The following is a 20339-nucleotide window of genomic DNA, read 5'->3' on the forward strand; positions in this document are numbered from 1 at the left end:
TAAATAATAATCTTATAATAATAAATTATGTACTCTCCAGGTATAGAGTGGTTTCGGAGGTTTCTTGCATGTTGCCATCTCTCTGTCCGAACTCCAGAGGCAACATCCCTGGGAAGGGCTACAGCCTTCAATAAAACTACAGTAGGGGAGTTCTTCGACAATCTGGCTGTAGTGATGTTGTGAAAAAGCTGCCTCAACCTAATAGGCCTGGAGGAACCACACGGAGAGAGCAACTCCTCACCTTTCCCTGTAACTTTCAGGGCTGGAATGTAGAGTAGGCATCGTCATTGAGTATGAAGCTGATGTGCTAATCCAGGTGTGTCCAGTCTTTATCCTTAGTCCCGAGCTGTTCTAGCTGGTTATGATAATCCTATTTTCTGAGCCCCAGTCTGTAGTGTGTTATAGCTGGTTCCGATTATGGGTCCACGTTCTGAGACCCAGACTGTGCATTAGCTGGTTCTGCTTGTACTTTGCTCTTGACACCCAGATACTAGCTAAAGGTCCTGTGTTATGATTATCACACTGTGAATGTTTATTAAAACATTTTGAAGTATATTATGTTGTATTTGATTTACATTTTAATACTTTGGTTAATTATAGTTAGCACTTGAAAGTAACCCAATCTCCATAACACTGATCGTAGTCTGACAATTTTTTGTTTTTGAAGTTTAGGTTGTCAGTCAGGATTCAAATTGTTACAACATGTGTTATGGTAGTATTAAAGTGGAAAACGTAAGTGTATCAGCTTACCCCCAAATGGTTCAATTTACCCCATTGATTTTTCTGGTCTGTCTAACTTTACCCCTGATCTGGGGTAAAGTGAGACACAGGACCACTTTTTTTAAAACAATCATATTTTCATTGTCCTTTGTCTTGACGATATTCTGATAACTTCCATAGCTAGGAAACATCCCAAATTAATAGGAAATGTTTACATTTTACTGATACATCATTTTACCTTACCTATAGGGAAACAAATGTAAAAAAAATGGCTCACATTACCCCACTCTCCCCTACGGGGAAGGGGTTTCTGAGCAGGTCCATGACTGTTTGCTTTGCTTTTTTCTAATGTGCCATCAGAGTATGGAAGTAAATATGTGCCATCAGAATTTGAATTAAAAATGCCTCTGAAATTTGAATGCTGTATATTAGTGCTTACTTTTTCAGTATTAAAATAAATTCAGAATATATTTTTAACCTAAGAAAAATTCAGTGTCATTTTTCGTACATGGTTGCAGTTTTCATTTATTAAAAAAAATTCACATTCCTATTTCAAAGTCATCAAATTTTCAATATACATATTTTCACAGTTTAAGTTTTCAGTGTTAAAAAATTCAGCATATAAAAAATTAAACTTTTCAAAATTCAAATGCAATATTTTCAGTGTCCTCCAATTCAACTTGCTCAAATTCGCCGTCTCAAATTCAGCGTCTAAAAATTCGCTGTAAAAATGGCCAAGGTTACTTCAGGTCACAGACATTAGCAATGGATGTCCGATTCCAACATCCACCTAATCACGTGACACAACCGTCATATTGAAGAAATACCAGCATCACCCAGGCTGGCGACCATGGAGGCGAACGCAAACCCAACGGTGAGTTTAATGCTTTCATATTTCTATAGTATATTTTATTTTGTGCATGAAGTTTGATACATTATCTTAAAGCCTGATTTAAAACACGGGTTTGGGCCGTTGTTAATCTTACACCATGTAGTACCGGCATATTACATCTCGCTACCTCCTAGCACCCCCAGCCCCTCCCCGCTGTCCCACGTCCAATTTCCCCAGTGCCTTCTCTGTCCTGGGACTGATCAACACACGGTCCAGAAACAGGCCTTTCTGAACTCTGAGATCTGCACTGCAGGCTGTTGTTCCCCAACGTTCATGCAACTATAATAAAAGAATGCGAAAACAAAAATTAACTGATGCTAATTTTTGTGCAACTCATATATTCTCCACGTAGCTACGTGTATGGGGAAAGAATAGTGAATAAACAGCATCACGTCAGAATGATATGGAAGCGTTTGGAAGAATGTTACTGGATATTTGAAATGGAAACCACTGGATCCAACTGACTTACATGCCTACATCGGAATTCTGGTGTTAGCTGGAGTATACAGGTCGAAGGGTGAAGCAACTGCAAGTTTGTGGAATGAAGAGAATGGAAGACCAATCTTCCGAGCAACAATGTCTTTGGAGACATTTCACATGATCTCTCGTGTCATACGATTTGACAACCGTGACACCAGAGCTGGTCGACGCGAGAGAGACAAACTTGCAGCAATTAAGAGATGTCTGGGATAATTGGGTCGAAATCCTGCCTTTATTGTATAATCCTGGACCCCATGTTACTGTCGATGAGCGCCTCATTCCATTCAAGGACGCTGTCCATTTCGACAGTATATGCCAAAGAAGCCTGCAAAATATGGGATCAAAATATGGGCAGCCTGTGATGCAAAATCAAGTTATGCATGGAACCTGCAAGTATATACTGGAAAGCCAGCTGGAGGAGCACCTCAGAAGAATCAGGGAATGCGGGTGGTGTAGGAGATGACTGAAGGGCTGCAAGGTCATAACATCACGTGCGACAACTTTTTTACATCGTACCGTCTTGGAGATGAACTTCAGAAGAGAAAGCTGACTATGTTGGGAACAGTCAGAAAAAATAAACCAGAACTTCCCAGTGAGCTTCTGATGATGAAAGGAAGATCTCTGCATTCCTCAAAATTTGCTTTCACTGAGAAAACAACACTTGTTTCTTACTGCCCAAAGAGAAACAAAAATGTTCTTGTGATGAGCACAATGCACAAAGATGCATCTTTGAGCACAAGAGAGGACACGAAGCCACAAATGATCCTGGATTACAACTCCACCAAAGGAGGAGTTGATAATCTTGACAAATCCAATCTTCACCTTTACAAATTCCCTTTGTGTGATTTATGGGTGTGACTTCCGCAGCAAACCGGAACCATCATTTGTTTACATGTTAGCAACTAACTGGCTTTCGTCAAAGGTCTTACACACAAAATAAACCTAGATATTTTATTTTGTCATTCCTGGGCCAAACATAATGATAAAATCTCAGATCATGAACTTATTTTATTAAATTCAAATTATAATTTACATCACACCAAGCTAAAATAAAATAGCTAAGTTTGTTTAGTCCATCAGAACCAGAACCGCGATGTTCTCCGTTGCTGAGTCACGCTAAAAATCAACAGAGAAATGACTGCAGGTGCTGCGCTTCAGACCATACTACACTCGAACCGAACCGAATCACACATTAACCTGTTATAGAGAGCAACTTGCGACTGGTAAGTGACGTAAGATGCACTTGCGGAACTATATCATATATCATGAAGGCTAGGAATAAATTGGCCAAATCTACAAAAATCCTGATCCATCAAGCTATCAGGTATGATATCAGAGCCACAACAAAATATTCCACAGCAGTCAAACTTTTAAAATTGAGCACATTTCTCAAAGAACACATTAAGTCTAAGCAGTTATAATAATACTGTAATCAAATGAAATATTGAAATAGTATATTTTATGGAGAGAGCACAAACACTTCTTAACTTGACCGAAGCAGACTCGGAAGCAGAAAGTTCCAGAAGCTTCCACGACTTGGTAGTACGTGGCAGCCAATCAGAGATGGTGCTTTTCCCGCTTCTAAGACGTATCCTGCTGCTGACCAGTCAGCTTCGCATAGCAACGATTTTAAAAAATGCAAACATCACAGCTGGCTGGCAACTTCTTCACCTTACGTCACAGGCATAGATACAAGATGGTATGTCAACCAATCAGTGATTGACATTTTCCAGCGTGTATGACATATGCTTCAGCTGACGTGTCACGTATAAAAAAATATATACGTATAGAAAATTTATATATTTTTTAAAAAAGGTTTATTTTTAATATATATAAGTAAGAGAAATAGCTAATAGCTTATTTAAGCTAAAAGGTTAATGCAAATGAACTGCCTTGCACAAGGCAGTTCCATAACCTAAGAGGAAAAGATATTGCAGGCTAATATTATTGCACCGCCATAGAGGGTGCAATACTATTAGCCCCCACTAGTGGGGGACAGTGAAATGCTAATGTCAGTGCTAAAGGTAATGCACTGTCTTGCTGCGCAACCTGAGAGAAAAAAAATTATGCAAACTGATCTTATTGCACCGCCTATGGCGGCAGAAATTTACAAGAAAAAAAATTTACAAGAAAAGCAGAAATTTACAAGAATCTCTCACGAAAAAATAACGGCAGCTCAATGAACTCTTGGAGGAGCAGGCTAAAAGACGCTCCTCATTCTCCCATGTGAAGAGAGAGACTGAGATTGGGAAGAAAAGATTTGAAACTACAGCGGCGGATTGGAGACACGTAAAAAGAAAAAATGTAGCTTTAAACGCTGAAATAAAAGTACATATGGAGAACAGACGTAAAGATCAAAATCAAATAAAAGAACTAAGGGAGCAATTGTCAAAGGTCAAAACAGAAGAGATGATCAAGAGACTTGAAAAGAAGGATTTGAGGGAATCTAAAAATAATAAAAAGAATGACATTGCTGTGGTAAGACCGGATGTAGAAAACAATATAAAGGAACGAACAGAAAATAGAAGATGAAAACAGCCTATCTATGGTGGCAACAACTTTAGAACAGCAGGATGGGGATGTTGAATTGAAAGATGCAGGCAAAAAGAAAAGACATAAACACCTCAGTTTTGCTCTGTGTATTAGATGGCCTCTAATGACCCTGAGCTTTCTGAGCCCTCTGCTGACCCTCAACCTGGTGACCTCATTGAAATATTCAGACCAGCATACCAGCACTGGGCTCTCTACCTGGGAGATGGTTACATCATCAACTTAACTCCTGTTGGTCAGTAGAGAGTGACAAATCCCAGTGGTCCTATAGCTTAACTTGAGTAAAACTCTGCCCCTCGTAAATAAATGAAACACCTGCTTTTAACAGTACATATGGAGGACTACAGAACGGAGGCTATGAGACAACTCCAGGACCCAGAATTTTACAGGGAATTACAGGGGCCCATCTACCCACAAACCCAAAAAGAAATTAGCAAATTACTCACGCAACTTAAGGAATCAAAATTTATTAACAGAAAACAATTGGTGCATTTATTAGGCACAAACCCACCTAGACCTAGGTATTTCTACCTATTACCCAAAATACATAAACAATTGAAAGATTGGACATTACCAAATCGGATTCCCAAGGGAAGGCCTATTGTTTCGGATTGTGGAAGTGAGTCTTATGGATCCGCTAAACTAATTACACACTACTTGAACCCCTTGGCGATGAAACACCCGAGTTTTATCAGGGATACGGGAGATTTTCTTCAAAAAGTCAGGGGTCACAAGGTCACAGAAGACAGTCTCCTTTTCACAATGGATGTGGAGAGCCTATACACAAACATTGAAACACCCAGGGGCCTGGAAGCAATCAAGGAATGTTTCCGGGAGAATCCAAACCCGGACCGTCCGGACGACCTAATCTTGGAACTCCTTAGACTTAATCTGGAAAACAATGACTTCAAATTCGATGACAAATGGTTCTTACAAATTAAGGGTACAGCAATGGGCAAAAGATTTTCACCGGCCTACGCAAACATTTACATGGCAAAATGGGAAAGAGAGTGCTTTGGGAAATGCACTAAACTGCCGGATGCCTACTACAGGTATCTGGATGACATTTGGGGAATCTGGAACTACAACCATGAGGATCTGATCAACTTTACCGAAATCTTAAACAATCATCACCCATCAATTAGGGTTAAACTAACTTGCGACCCCAATCAGGTGGTTTTCCTTGACACGGTGACTTTTAAGGGTGAAAACTTTCAGAAGAACGGGACATTAGACAGTAAAGTACATTTTAAAAACACAGACTCACACCAACTTTTACACAGGCACAGCTTCCACCCCAAACACACATTTATTGGCATCCTCAAAGCACAACTAATTAGGTTCAACAGAATTTGCTCAAACACTCGGGACAGGGACACAGCCACACAAACACTCTTTCGGGCACTACGACACAGGGATACACAAGAACAATTTTACAAAAGACAAAGAAGGAAGTTTTTGAAATCGGGACCACCCAAAATAAAGATAACCAAAACGTAAATCTACACACTATTCCTTTGATTGGACCTTTCTCTAAATTCACACAAAAAACACACAAAATAATTAAAGAAAATTTTGAGCAGTTACAGAAGGAGTTGCCATCGGCCCAAAATTGGAGGGTTATTTCAGCATTTCAAAAAAATCCGAGTCTTAGGGACATATTGGTGCACGCCAATTTCAGTCGCTGTCGTAGACCGGCACAGATACATCACCTACCTTTTTTCCGGAGCACAAACACCAATAAACGCTGGTCCATTCAACAGAGAATTACCTGGAAACACAAAAACGTCATCTACATAATCTGGTGCAAAATATGTAAACTACAATATATTGGCGAAACGGGAAACACACTACACAGAAGATTGAGTGCACACAAATCCAACATAAAACATAACAGAAAGGCAGAAACAACCATTGTCAAACACTTTCAGATACATGGGGTTGAATCCGTTAGGACCAGACCGATTGCACACAATCCAAATTGGACCAAAAGGGAAAGATGGATACAGGAGCAAATTTGGATTAAAAGATTTGACACAATTAAACCAAGGGGTTTGAATGAGAGGGGTCCTTATAAGATAACTAATCCTTAATTGCATTATTCTGATTAACGGGATACACACCTTCACTATAACCTTGGACTCTAAACCTAACCAATTAAGTCAGGCCCTGAATTTCGCTATAACTGTTGACTCTAAACCTAATTAAGTGGTATTTTGAATTTCACCATAATCTCTGATTCTAAACCTACCCAATTACATTAAGCCTTGAACTTCGTTATAGCTGTTGAGTCTAAACCTAATTATTTAATTGGAATTTTGAACTCCACTATAATGTTTGGCTTTAAAACCTAACCAATTAATTTTTATTTTGAACCCCATTATAACCTCTGACCCTGAAACATAACCAACTAATTTTGAAATTCACCATAACCTTTGTCTTTAAACCTAACTAATTAATTTAGGCCTTGACCTTAGCTAAAACTGTTGACTCTAAACCTAATTAATTAATTGGAATTTTAAACTTCACCATATTCTTTGACTATAAATCTAACCAATTAATTTGTATTTTTAACCTCATCATGACCCTTGACCCTAAAACATAACCAATTAATTTTTAAATTCACCATAACTTTTGATTCTAAACCTAACCAATTAAATTAGGCCTTGAACTTCGCTATAATTGTTGACTCTAAACCGAATTAATTAATTGGAATTTTGAAGTTCACCATACTCTTTGACTCTAAATCTAACTAATTAATTTGTATTTTGAACCTTATCATGACCCTAGACCCTAAAACATAACCAACTAATTTTGAAATTCACTATAAACTTTGATTCTAAACCTAACCAATTAAACTAGGCCTGGAATTTCGCTATAACTGTTGAGTCTAAATGAATATTATTTATACCTTCCGATACTTCTTATTGATGGTACTTATACTGCTGTGGTTGAATGACTGCCGGTTTAGGTCTTTTGGTGCTTACATTTAATTATATTTATATATTAGGAGAGTTATGTAGATATGCTTTTGTAGGGTTATGTATGTACATAGATATGCATTCATGTTCCTCTTCACTTTGATATTTTTTTTTATTTTTTTATTTTTTTTTATATATAGCACATGACAATACACTCATGGTTTAGTTTGGGCTGGTCCCACTAAACAGACACCAACTTAACACCTATACAGCACATTACAGATCAGGTTACCTTGTTAACCATTGCACATGGACACCCATAAGATAGTGTCCAGTTATTCAAGCTAGCTGTATGATCTCGAGTGAGAGCGCACTGCCTTGGATGCACCAGGATGACCGTAGGCCGGATTATGTGCGTAAGAGATCGGTCCAGACAAGGGTCAAACACTCTAACCCGGCGCTTTTCAAAGTGTGAGGCGCGCCTCCCCTGGGGGGCGCCAGAGCACTTTAGGGGAGGCGCGGTGTGAGGGAAAAAATAAACCGGAAAAGCTATCTGCTTGCTGTCTACTGATGTGAGAGAAACGTCTTTTACGCACACGACCAACTCTGTGGATTTAGGAAAAAGTTGGTACTGTGGGGTGCGCGTGTGGAGCGGGGATCAGTGGAAATGTTTCCCACCTTAGAGGATGTTTTGGCCAGTGATGTCAGTGACGTTACTGACGTCGGACCACTTTTTTCAGTAACGAGTAATCTAACGCGTTGCTATTTCAAATCCAGTAGTCAGACTACAGTTACTTATCAAAATCATTTTTGCGTTACTGTCTTCTTTTATTTAATCGTATTTCCTCTACGCGTTGTCAAGAAATCTGGGGTGTGTGAGATCTGTCCAGGCCCATGCAGAACAAACGATCATAAGATGCCTAGGAGACTGCCACAGACTACTGTATTGAGTAATAATGATTTCTTAAGGTGTTTAGTATGTTCTTTGTAACGATGAACCAAAATCAAATAATCTATGGTTGGTAAAATGTAAGGAATTGAAGTTTTACACAGGAAAAGAAATAGGGCTGTGTTGCAGCGACAGGAAGTGGTTAGAATGTCAGAGCTGCCGATGAGAGCTGAGAGCTGCTTGCAGCTGCAGACTCGGAAAGTTTTTAAAATAGTTACAAACTGTCATGAGTCAAGGAAATGTCAAGAAGAGGTGGAGGTTTTAGTTATTTTAGTAAATAAAGTTATCTTTAAAATGAATCATTTAAGAGGAATTTATACTCAACAGTAAACTTAAAGGTTAATAAAATAAATATTCTGTTTCCAGCCTGCAGATAAGAAAGACTATCTAAATATTGTGAGTAATTGAATAAGAATTAAGAGCAACGCTTTTGTTGATGTTGGTTTGCTTATAGTAAACATTTACTCATGTATTAAAACTGTAACTTTGATGTCAAGTAATTAGAATTATGGATTATTCCTAAGTTTCTTTTCAGAAAACTTGTAGTAAGCTCACGTTAAGTTACAACTGATGAATTATGGATATTATAATGAATTGGTAGATGATAAATTAGGAAAGTAAAATAAGTTAAATGTGACTTTTATGGTGTTGGAGGATGCAGCTGCCTGATAAGATCAGAGAAAGGTTAGGGCGGAGGTGTGAAGTTAGCAGCTCTCGGATTGCAGAGGTGAGATGGAGGATGACGCCATGTGGTGAGCTTCCCGCTTGTGCAAGTCGACCACCCACATGGAAAGAGCCCAGGTGTATGTTACAAGTTAACCGCCCACGTGGAAAAGAAGACAAAGTTCATGTCACAAGTTCATGAGGTCTAAAGGTGAGGGCCTGGTTGGGCCATCATGGGTTCGTCTTGAATGTTCTTTGTCTTGGAGAGAGAGAAAAGAAAGGTATAAAGCCACAAGACTGAAGGAACACGAGGTTCTTCGTCTCCGGAGCTGAGGCTCAACACAAGAGCGGCAAGAAGACCAGCAGAGGATTACGCCGATGGAACCAAGGAAAGCGAGACTCACCTCACTCTGGATTAACAAGGCGAAGATCCACCGACCCACTGCCTCGGTTCCTCATTGGATTTCCCTACTCTGCACTCAACCCAGCGATCTCAAAATACATCGCACAGACTTGGGGAATTGAACAAAAGTCACAGGATCGATCAAGAGCTGTTCGGTTGGATATAACAGACAGTTCACCTTATTTCCATTCCGAGGAAGGATTTACTTTTTTAAAGATAAAGATTCCGATCAAGAGCTGTTCAGTTGGATATAACAGACAGTTCATTTTGTTTCATTTCCAAAAAAGGATTAATTTTTCACGGTCACAAGTGGAAGGATTCTAACCAAGGACTTCTGTTGCCGAGATCCAATTCCATCTGGGTAGGAGTATGAGTTTGCCGCACCCCAAAGCCTTATTTGATAGAAAGATGACAGTGTAGGGAGATTATTAAGAAATAGTTAAATTGATCTAAATTTTATTGATTTTCTTTGTATGTTAATCTCAAGTGAATTCTGTATGCCTGTCATTTACCCTGCTAAAGCTTGCTTAATAAATGCATATAATATAAAATTCTAATCAGGTTGTGGACCTTGAAATTAATTGAGTCATTTGAATCAAAGTTCTTCTATTTATAGTAAAACCAGTATACGATTCTAGTAATGTGGTGGCTTCAGACTTTCCTTTGGTGAGTTTAAGATGATGGCCTTGGGACTTGATTTTAATCCTAGTCACTAAAGATTATCCAGCCGTTAACAAGTACTCGTTACATTTTAGAAAGAATACTGCCGTTAACAGAAGTGGTTATTGAAACAATGCAGTTGTGAGGGCTACTCATTGACCGTTTCCTAACTGAAGAAGGCCATAACTTCTGGACGAAGGTAGTGAGAGCTGGACGAATTTCTTTCGCCACCAGTTTAAACAGATTATCTCAAAGATCTGGTTCAGGGTAAGACCCTGGTCTTAAGAGATTTTCCGGACCTGTTAGACAGAGAACTGGTCAGTAGTCAGCCCCGAGGAGTTGAGAGGAGAAGGCGAGGCTGGCTATTGCGTAGTAACAAACAGCGTCTTGTCGAGTGACCGACGACGTCTCTGTGTGACAGAAATGTAAACAATGGAGGAAGATGCGCATTTTGCTGGTGGAAAAACTGGAACTAGTTTGAGTTTCTGTCGACAAGTCCGATTATTATAAGCGGCTTTGGGCTTTTTTTGTTTTTTTAAAGTCGCTTGAAAATTTTACGAGTTGCTGGTTGCGCCTTTTTGGGCTCGTTTTTGAACGTGAAGTTCTCTGCCGTTTATAATCGCTCATTACACGAAACACGTTACACAAACACAGTTGGTGACAAAAAGCATTGTACATTATATACATAAGCTAAATTATTGGAAATAAGTTCACATATTAAATTTGTTTAAACCGTTTTATTGACGCCGTACAGCAACATGCTCTCTCCGCTTAGCAGCCAGCGCAGAGCCAGGGGTTGCGCAATCCAAGGTGAGGCAGAGCTCGCTGCTGCCTCACCGGCATCGCTTCCAAGCATTTGAATGGGAAAATAAGAAAATTCAGCGATTTTGAACAAATAAAAATCGAAATTGGTGAAGCTACATGAAAAATGAATATTTTTTAGTACAAACCACCGGATGAATATAACAATTTAAATTACTTTATGATTATATATTTTCTTTCTTTCCATGATGGCTGGTGAGGCACTGCCTCACCTGCCTCCCCTGACCGCACGTCACTGTTTTCTTGGTAGCCTCGTTCAGTATTTTTTCTAGGTGTATTCTCGGTATTTGTTGAGTTTCTGTCAAAAGTCTCTTTTCTTCCTCAGTCTTATGTTGGTTAAGTTGTATTTTTTGGTACAAGATAACCATCAGTTGTACCACAAGTTCAATCCACTTTTTGAGTTTATCAATTTGGTTCGGCATTTTCTTTGTACACAAACCTCGTTTAATAAACTCACTTTTTCTTGTTTCCAGAAAATAGAAAGTTGGAAGGTACTCGTAAGGGGATATCTTGAATCCTCACGAGGAGAGTTCCCAATATTTAGTTTAGATTGGACTCTCTCTTCGTTATAAATTTATACTATAAATGATATGATATAAATTCAAATAATCGTAATATTAATAGTATAAAATAACAATAATGTTACAGTCTGCTTTTCCTATTACAATAAATTAACTCCAAGGTAAAACTATTGTTTCTTGAACTTAATATTAATATTTATATATATATATATATATACACAAAGATATAAATATATATATGTGTAAAAAGCTATATATATTTTTTATATTTTTTTCCTTTTTTTTTTTCCAATTCGTTCGCCTTTCCTTAAAACTATGTTTTCCTTAAAAAAATTCTCGGATACACTTAATAGTAGAAATGAACAGAGTTAGATACTAATAGTTAATAAAGGATTATAACTAAAGGTCAATCGATTGTATCTAAAGAAATCAAATAATCAAAATTGATGAATTAGTAATATAATAAAACCTGTTGATCAAATCACGGTTAATCAGTATTATATACAACAATAGAAAATATATGTATATTAAATATTTTATTATGAACTTTATCAAATAGGAGTATTTTTTACAAGAATTAATGAACGGAATATTATGTCACAGGTATATAAAGAAATTATTCAGACGAGATAAAAAATACACATTACTTTCAGGTTTATCTTATACCAGAATATATAGTGGCATCAAAAACAATTATATGTAATAACAAGAAAAAATTATAGTCATATATTAAAAAGTAATGTAAAAAAAATTTTTACATAATTTTAATTCAATGAAAAAACCATAGGTGACACAACCAACCTTCACAGTAAACTCAGAAAGGTGGGGGAGAGAAAAGAGGTTTCGTTTTAGTGGATTAACTGGTCATTATTATTTTACGAAAAAGACTTTAATTATTTTAATTATTTTAAGTTTAAATCTTTTTGCAGGCAAATATTACCAATTAACCTATTTTATTAATATTTTAATAACGTATTTAACAGCGGCTCGGTGGCACCGTACCGACGTTAAAACGTAACTAAGTATCTAAATTTTAGAATGCGCTCATCAGTGGTGTCCCGCTGGATCAATGGGTGTTTCGGCCGTGGATAACACCATACACCCTCACCAGCGGCGGCAACCCGAGGTGATCAAGTCCCGGGTCGGATTCTATAGCCAACTGACAGTTTTTTGTTACAATTTCGAGTTGGGCATGTAGTTAGGGAAAGTGGTAAAAATAGAGTTATTTAAATATATAATTTCCGTAAGTTATTTTGTTTTAATTAATCAATGATCGGTCTGTAACAGAGGGTAAATATTTACTTACGTGTTAACTAAAATTGTTGATATTTTTCAAAGAAACAAAATTTTTTTGTGTCGGCTCCCTTTTTCGTTTGTTGCAGAAGTGTATCAACCAACGGTCAAGATCCTTCTAGAACCTTCGGGCGGGCGGATGGGGGAGAGAGAACACGCATGCGTTCTTGTATCCGAGCGGTGACGTAATGTTGGGAGATAGAACGATTAATTTTAATTAATTCTTCCCATATACATATACACTCCTGATCAAAATCTTAAGACCAGTCAAAAAATTGCAAGAATTTGCATTTTGCACTATTGGATCTTAAGAAGGTTCTAAGTAGAGCTTCACAATGTTAAAAGGACAAATCAGTGCAAGAGACAAGAACATTTGAGCAGGGAATTGTCTGAAAACTGCATTTATACTCAAACATGATTTTTTCAGCTGATCAAAAGTTTAAGACCATAGCTCAAAAAAACCCGAAAACCCCCCAAAACAAAAATCAAAATGTCAAAAAAAAGGACTCAGTAATGAGTAGCTCCACCATTCTTGTTGATGACTTTAAACAATCGTTTAGGCATGCTTGATGCCAGTGTTTCCAGGAGGCTAGTGGGAACGTTGCTCCAAGTGTTGAAGATGGCTTCACGAAGGGCATCCACTGTCTGGAACTGATGTCCATTTTTGTAAACTTCCCTTGCCATCCATCCCCAAATGTTCTCAATTGGGTTTAGATCCGGGGAACATGCAGGATGGTCCAAAAGAGTGATGTTATTCTCTTGGAAGAACTCCTTTGTCAGGCGGGCATTGTGAACTGCAGCATTGTCCTGTTGAAAAACCCAATCATTACCACACAGACGAGGGCCCTCAGTCATGAGGAATGCCTGCTGCAACATCTCCACATAGCCAACTGCTGTTTGACGCCCCTGCACAACCTGAAGCTCCATTGTTCCATTGAAGGAAAACGCACCCCAAATCATGATGGCGTCCCCACCACTGTGCCGTGTAGAAAACATCTCAGGTGGGATCTCCCTGTCATGCCAGTAACGTTGGAAGCCATCAGGACCATCAAAGTTAAATTTTTTCTCATCAGAGAAGACAACTTTCTTCCACCTTTCAATGTCCCATGTTTGGTGCATCCTTGCAAAGTCCAAACGGGCAATTCTGTGGCGTTGAAGAAGACGTGGCCTTTGAAGACGTTTTTTGTTTCTGAAGCCCTTCTCTCGCAGATGCCGTCTGATGGTTATTGGGCTGCAGTCAGCACCAGTAATGGCCTTAATTTGGGTAGAGGATCGTCCCGTGTCTTGACGGACAGCCAATCGGATCCTGCGGCTCAGAGCTGGTGAAATTTTTTTGGGTCTACCACTTGACTTTTTTGTTCCATAACCCTCAGGATCATTTAAAAAATGCAAAATGACTGTCTTACTGCGTCCAACCTCAACAGCGATGGCACGTTGTGAGAGGCCTTGCTTATGCAGCTCAACAATCCTACCACGTTCAAAGTCAGTGAGCTTTTTTGCTTTTGCCATCAGGAGGTCTTGACAGTGTAAAGACTTCACAGAAAATGACATGGAATCCAGATGTTTGCACAGCTTTTGGCTTTTAAAGACTATGGTCTTAAACTTTTGATCAGCTGAAAAAATCATGTTTGAGTGTAAATGCAGTTTTCAGACAATTCCCTGCTCAAATGTTCTTGTCTCTTGCACTGATTTGTCCTTTTAACATTGTGAAGCTCTACTTAGAACCTTCTTAAGATTCAGTGTTGCAAAATGCTAATTCTTGCAAATTTTTGACTGGTCTTAAGATTTTGATCAGGAGTGTATATATATAACATATAAACCTATGATATGAAAAAAAAAAAATAATAATTATATATATAAAGGTCAGTGACGTGCGGTCAGGGGAGGCAGGTGAGGCAGTTACCTGCCACCTAACCCGAACTGCAAGAAAATTAAAAAAAATGTCAAAGCAGTGAAACAGATGACCTTATTTTTGGCCAGGAAAACAATTAAAGATTCCTTATCTAAATCAACAAGAATAACCCGCCAATCACCATTAACCCAACCAAACAAAAGGGAACCTACAAAAACAACAGATACTCATAAAAAAGGAACACGGGAAGGACTTTGCAATTTGTCTCTGGACCCACAAACGCCCTCCACTTCCAAAATAACACTGGAAGTTGAGAACCTCACTCAAACCCCTTAGGACACAGTTAAAACCTCTCATTTCAATTCACAACCACTTTGGGGACAAAATTAAAAATTGGCATCTTACACCATCTGCTTTTTTTTTCTATCTTGAGATATGAGGTTCAAAATACAGTGACGTTTTGATCACTGTAACAAACATTTCTCCGTTTTTTTACTTTTAATGATTACAAATGGTGTCTCACACAGATGAGAGCCAGGCAGCCGCCATGTCCAGCGTCAAGTCTGTGTTCAGCAGGAAGGCTGTGGTGCGCATGCAGCTGCTGAAAGAGGTGGTGGGAAACGATTCGTACCGCATCAACAACAAGTATGATGAAAACCACACACCTCTGCCTGTCCGTGAGATCATCCAGCGAGCTGAAGTCCTCATCGACCAGGAGGTGTCCTATGACCTGCTGGGGAGCAACAAGCCAAAGAAAGCCTGGAAGACCTCCATTTATAGCGGGAGGCAGAAACATCTGTAAAATGTAAGGGGAGAAAACAATAGCGGTCAACCTGGAGGGAGAGGAGAACATTAAAGTTCCCTCATTAGAGAAGGCAACAGAATATCATGAGGTCCGTTTGTGAACATCGCATGCAAGAGGCGTATACACCTTGGGGCTGGGCTTTAACCCATGGAGCCCAGCAGGGCACAGTCGAAGAGAAGACAGGATTCCCTAGCAGAAGGTGGGGACCTTGGTGATCGGATCCTGTACTTCCAGAGTCTGGTCCTCATTGCCGGCAGTAACTCGGGCTCGTTTCCAGTGAGAGCTGGACTCCGCCAAGGCTATTTGTCACTAATTCTTTTCAATACTTTTATTGACAGAATTTTTTGGCACAGCCAAGGCGTTGAGGGGATCCGATTTGGTGGCCTTAGGATCGCATCTCTGCTTTTTGCAGAAGATGTGGTCCTACTGCCTTCATCAGGTCGTGATCTACAGCTTTCACTGGAGCGGTTCGCAGCCGAGTGTGAAGCGGCCAGGATGAGGATCAGTGCCTCCAAATCCGAAGCCATGGTCTCGGATTTGGAGACCATCTGGTTAGGATGCCTCCTGGACGCCTCCCTGGTGAGGTGTTTCAGGCACATCCCACCGGGAGAAGTCCAAGGGGAAGACCCAGGACACTATGGAGGTTTCTCAGCTGATCTGGGAACTCCTGGACCAAGAGGCTGTGGAGAGGGAATCTGGACCTCCTTACTTAGGCTGCTACCCCTGTGATCTGTGATGGATGGATGGATGGATGGACGGATGGACGGACGGACAGTTCGTATACACCTCTTGTATTAACTAATAACGGTTAGACTTTTATTTATTCTTGCTGTTTGGCCATAGCCATAATTTTCTGTGTTAATCTAATCAACTTTAGATTAACTCATTGATTAATAACTTGCATCCTTACCTGTACTGAACATTGTGTTTCTTTCTACGATACACTCTTAAAATGGGATGCATAGGTTTTGTCGCAGCCTTCCGAAAACCAAAATTTCCAACAAAGGTCTCTAGGGGGTGCAGAGTAAGAGACAGTAACAGCGAGCTAGACATCCAGTAAAGTTAAGTGTAGCCATATATTTATAGTTTTCTTCTGTTACCACAGCCAGGGGCGCAACAACATATTTTTTAGGTGGATGCGAACATCTCACCGGCGCCCCCCACCCTCCCAGGACATAAACTTGTAGAAGTGAGCCAAAGAGCCTGTTAGCCTGTCTAGAACCTCCTATGAGCTGCAGGTCTGAGGGTTTTTGTTAGCATGTTTTCTATCATTCTTATAGCTTGATAGGAAGCCTTATACATTGCATGCACTGCATAGCCACCTTTTGTGCCACTGTGTATCAGATTTTGGACCACATATGGAAGTGACACAAATCACTTTTTTTGGGAGGGTGAAAAGATTGCAATTTGGCTGTTCAGACAGTGATTAAAAGGTCGGCTTTGGATATGATTTACCCGTGGTGTATGCTGTGAAAATGGTTGAGCTTCATCATGGTTCTGCTGTCTCAACAAGAAAACACTACAGCAAAGCCTGACTAACCTCTGGGTCGACACAGCAAAGATTGTGAATACTTATGTCCCTAACGTGTTTTACTCTTCTACAAAAAGAATTCTGAAAAAATGTCATGTTTTAGATTAATTAAAAACTTGACACATAAAGAAATGTGCAAAAAGTTGAAGAGTGTGAATGGTTTTTGGTGGCTGTAAATGGGCAGTGGTCTGGTTTTTTTCTAATTTCATCCGGTACTATATTTATTTGGAGAGATGTATGCAACAATAAGGAGGGGGTATGAAAATAAAATATTATAGTATTTTAACAGGGGTGTGAAAACATTTGAAAGCCATTGGGTAAACATTGATCAATGCTGCAGCAAACTTGTCCAGATAAAATCACATTGTCACGATTACAAAGAGGTAAAAGAATAAATTTAATTTAAGCACATTAGCACTCAATACTGTAAATACTGTTTAAATTATCCTCGATTCACTCACTAAAAAGGCACCTGTTTGTGTGTGCATTGTTTTAATTAATAAAAGTGAACGCTTTGTGCTAACCAGTGATGGCAGAGTTACTTTAAAAAAGTAACTTTGATCAGATTACTGATTACTTGATTTGGAAAGTAAGTAAGTTACATTAAAAGTAATTTTTTTGTTACTTTCAGCAGCTGCTAACAACAACACTCCACCGTCTGTGAAAATTACATTGAGCTTTGCTAATTAGGCCCGAGCAGCAAAGCGCTGTGAGGGCCTTTTGTAATTCTTCATTGCAACTTATTTCATAATAATGGTAACATCAACAACGTGTCTCCACTTATAAGTTTGAACTGAAGGGGAGGCTTAATGGTTACAACAGTACAACAAAACCTTTAGTGATTTGTATGTGTCTTTGTGTGCTCCAGTATTGTCTGGAAAACTATAAATCGAATTTTAGAACACCCTGGCCCAGACCATGCCCCGGCCTCCAGGTTTTGTGTTACGGCCCTGCGTTTGGTGTCAGAGCAGCGCTGGCGCGCTTCTCCTGTTCAACAGCTCAGATGGCTGCATAGATTTGTGACACTTAACTTAACATTAACTAAGACACAGCAGGACGGATCATGATGGACTAAAACTAACTGGGTGTCAGACAAATTCTGGGGTTTATGTCTGTTAATTTCCAAGCCCAAAAAGTGCAACCTGTGACTCATTCAATTTGCAAGTGACTTTAGAAAGAAAAAAAAGAACAAGGCCAAAGCCGCTTATAATAAACGGAATTGGCGACCGAAACTCAAAATAGTTCATTTTTATCAACAAAATGCACATCTCCCTCCATTTTTTCTACATTTTTGTCGCTGCTGATACTGTCGCATAGAAACGGTGATCACTGGACAAGACGCGTGGAGGAAATAAAATTCAATTGCAAAAGGAGATAGTAACACACAGTAACGCAAAATGGTTTCAATAAGTAACTGTAGTCTGACTACTGGATTTGAAACAGAAACGCGTTAGATTACTCGTTACTGAAAAAAGTGGTCTGACGTCACTGGTGCTAACCAGATAACACTGCAACATTACTATCATAAAATAGATTAATAAATAAAATAAAATAAAAAATATTACTATCATTCATTCAATCAGCTCATTCTTGAAAATTATGTGCAACTGATACAACATGACAAAATACACAATAGCTTCACAATAAATGGTGCTTTTAATTTACCCCTCAAACACTCAGGCATGTGAAAGCCGTACATGATTAGTTTGTTTTATAAAGTCATCAAAATAGAGTCGAAGGATTTTGTGCAAATATTTAAATGTTCAAACTAAAGCCATAAAGAAGGATTTGAAAAATGTACAAAACAAACCAGATTTATGGTTGTCAAGGGAGGACGGTGGCGTGTCGCTAACAGAAAACCGAAGCGGTGACTTCAGGTGGTGACGGTGAAGCTGGGTGCATCCTGTCATAGCAGGTTTCTGTATCCATGACGGATGCCCCGTCACCCTGTGGCTCCCAGCCTGCGGTGAAAGCTCAGTGGAATTGCACCGTCCACTATTCACAAGTCATCAACATCAATATTTCCTCCTCCAACCCTCATTCCCTCTTCACCGTTCTCTGCAGTGTTTCCATCCATCCCTATTCATCCTGAAGTGGCAGCTAGAGCTACATGTGTCTCTCCGTGGAGAACAGGTGAAAAGAGAGAAAGCGTGCCAGATTCAACCTGGGGATGTTTCTATGATTAAGAGCAAGAAAATATACATGTTCAAATCAAGTTTAGTTATTTATTTATTTTTACGAAGAAAACACTTTTCCTGGTGAAAACATTAATATTTCCTGGTCTTTATGGAAGGTAGAGGATGGAGTTGGAGCTCATGATAGTGTACAACATTAGCCAGAGACATTATAGGGACATCACAATTAGAGATTCACTCATCTGATATTAATATCTGTATAAGTTCTGATATTGAAAAATTTTCTATTTCGAGTGACATCAGGCTTTATTTTGCATCTTTTTACAATATTTAGAATTCCCAGCTGCACTTTCTGAATCATTTGAAAGAAGGTTTGTTGCAGTTTATATTTGACCAAAGTTTTGTTTTTGTCAGTTTCTTTATTACATATTTTACATTGGACGTTCTACTCCTAATTGTGCTGACTGAGCAAGTTAAAGTTGAGCCGTTTTGCCATGTCTGACCAACCTTGTGAAGCTAATGGTGTGTTTAAGTGTGCTGTACTGGTGCAAACAAATTTGCAATTCAGTACATTTATGTCTTTGCTTTTAAAAAAGAAACACTTGAGCTGTCTTTCTGGATCAGATCGGTATCGGCCGATACTAAACCTCAGATATCTGCATTGGTATCGGAAGTGAAAAGAGTGCATCGGTACTTTTGGGTGGTAGTGGAGTGGGTGGAAAAATCTTCTCTGTTATCATTACATTCGAGAAATTGACAACAGACAACATTGATAGTACTTTTTGAATGTCCTGCAGGGTATCTTGCCTTGTCTAATAAACAATCCCATTGGAAGGAGGAATAAACATCTACTTTGCCTGAAGGCACAAAGCTGAAGGCAATACTCAGGAAAGCTAAAAAGGAAAATGACAGCAAGCATTAAAGAAAATTATTTGCTTAAATCATGCTGACTCTTTGTATTACCTGCTCTGCGTAAGCCGCAAAAGAACTTGTCGTTCCAAAGGTTATTAAAGAAACACTTTGCTCTCAGAGTCAGAGGGCTTATGTGATTCTGTAAAGCCGAAATGGGTGGAACGAAACAGGAGTGGAGCTTTGATTCACCTCAGTTCAAATGTTCATTTACTTAAGCAACTTTTTATCTG

General features: G+C 39.1%; 1 protein-coding gene across 1 annotated transcript; it reads left to right on the forward strand.

The window, feature by feature from the left end:
- Positions 1–4738: 4738 nt before the first annotated feature.
- On the forward strand, positions 4739–15528 carry LOC122830120 (phospholipase A and acyltransferase 1-like). The gene is made up of 2 exons (XM_044115226.1): positions 4739–4877; positions 15254–15528. The coding sequence occupies exons 1-2, from the start codon at positions 4739–4741 to the stop codon at positions 15526–15528; spliced, it is 414 nt and encodes a 137-aa protein (XP_043971161.1).
- Positions 15529–20339: the final 4811 nt, after the last annotated feature.

The sequence above is a fragment of the Gambusia affinis genome, linkage group LG01, assembly GCF_019740435.1.
Source record: "Gambusia affinis linkage group LG01, SWU_Gaff_1.0, whole genome shotgun sequence".
Classification (NCBI taxonomy): Eukaryota; Metazoa; Chordata; class Actinopteri; order Cyprinodontiformes; family Poeciliidae; genus Gambusia; species Gambusia affinis.

Excerpts from the sequence above, each read along its gene's own strand:
- LOC122830120 (XM_044115226.1), top strand. The coding sequence starts at position 4,739 with ATGGCCTCTAATGACCCTGAGCTTTCTGAGCCCTCTGCTGACCCTCAA. Across the intron at positions 4,878-15,253 it reads CATCAACTTAACTCCTGTTG|ATGAGAGCCAGGCAGCCGCC; the intron begins GTCAGTAGAGAG and ends TGTCTCACACAG.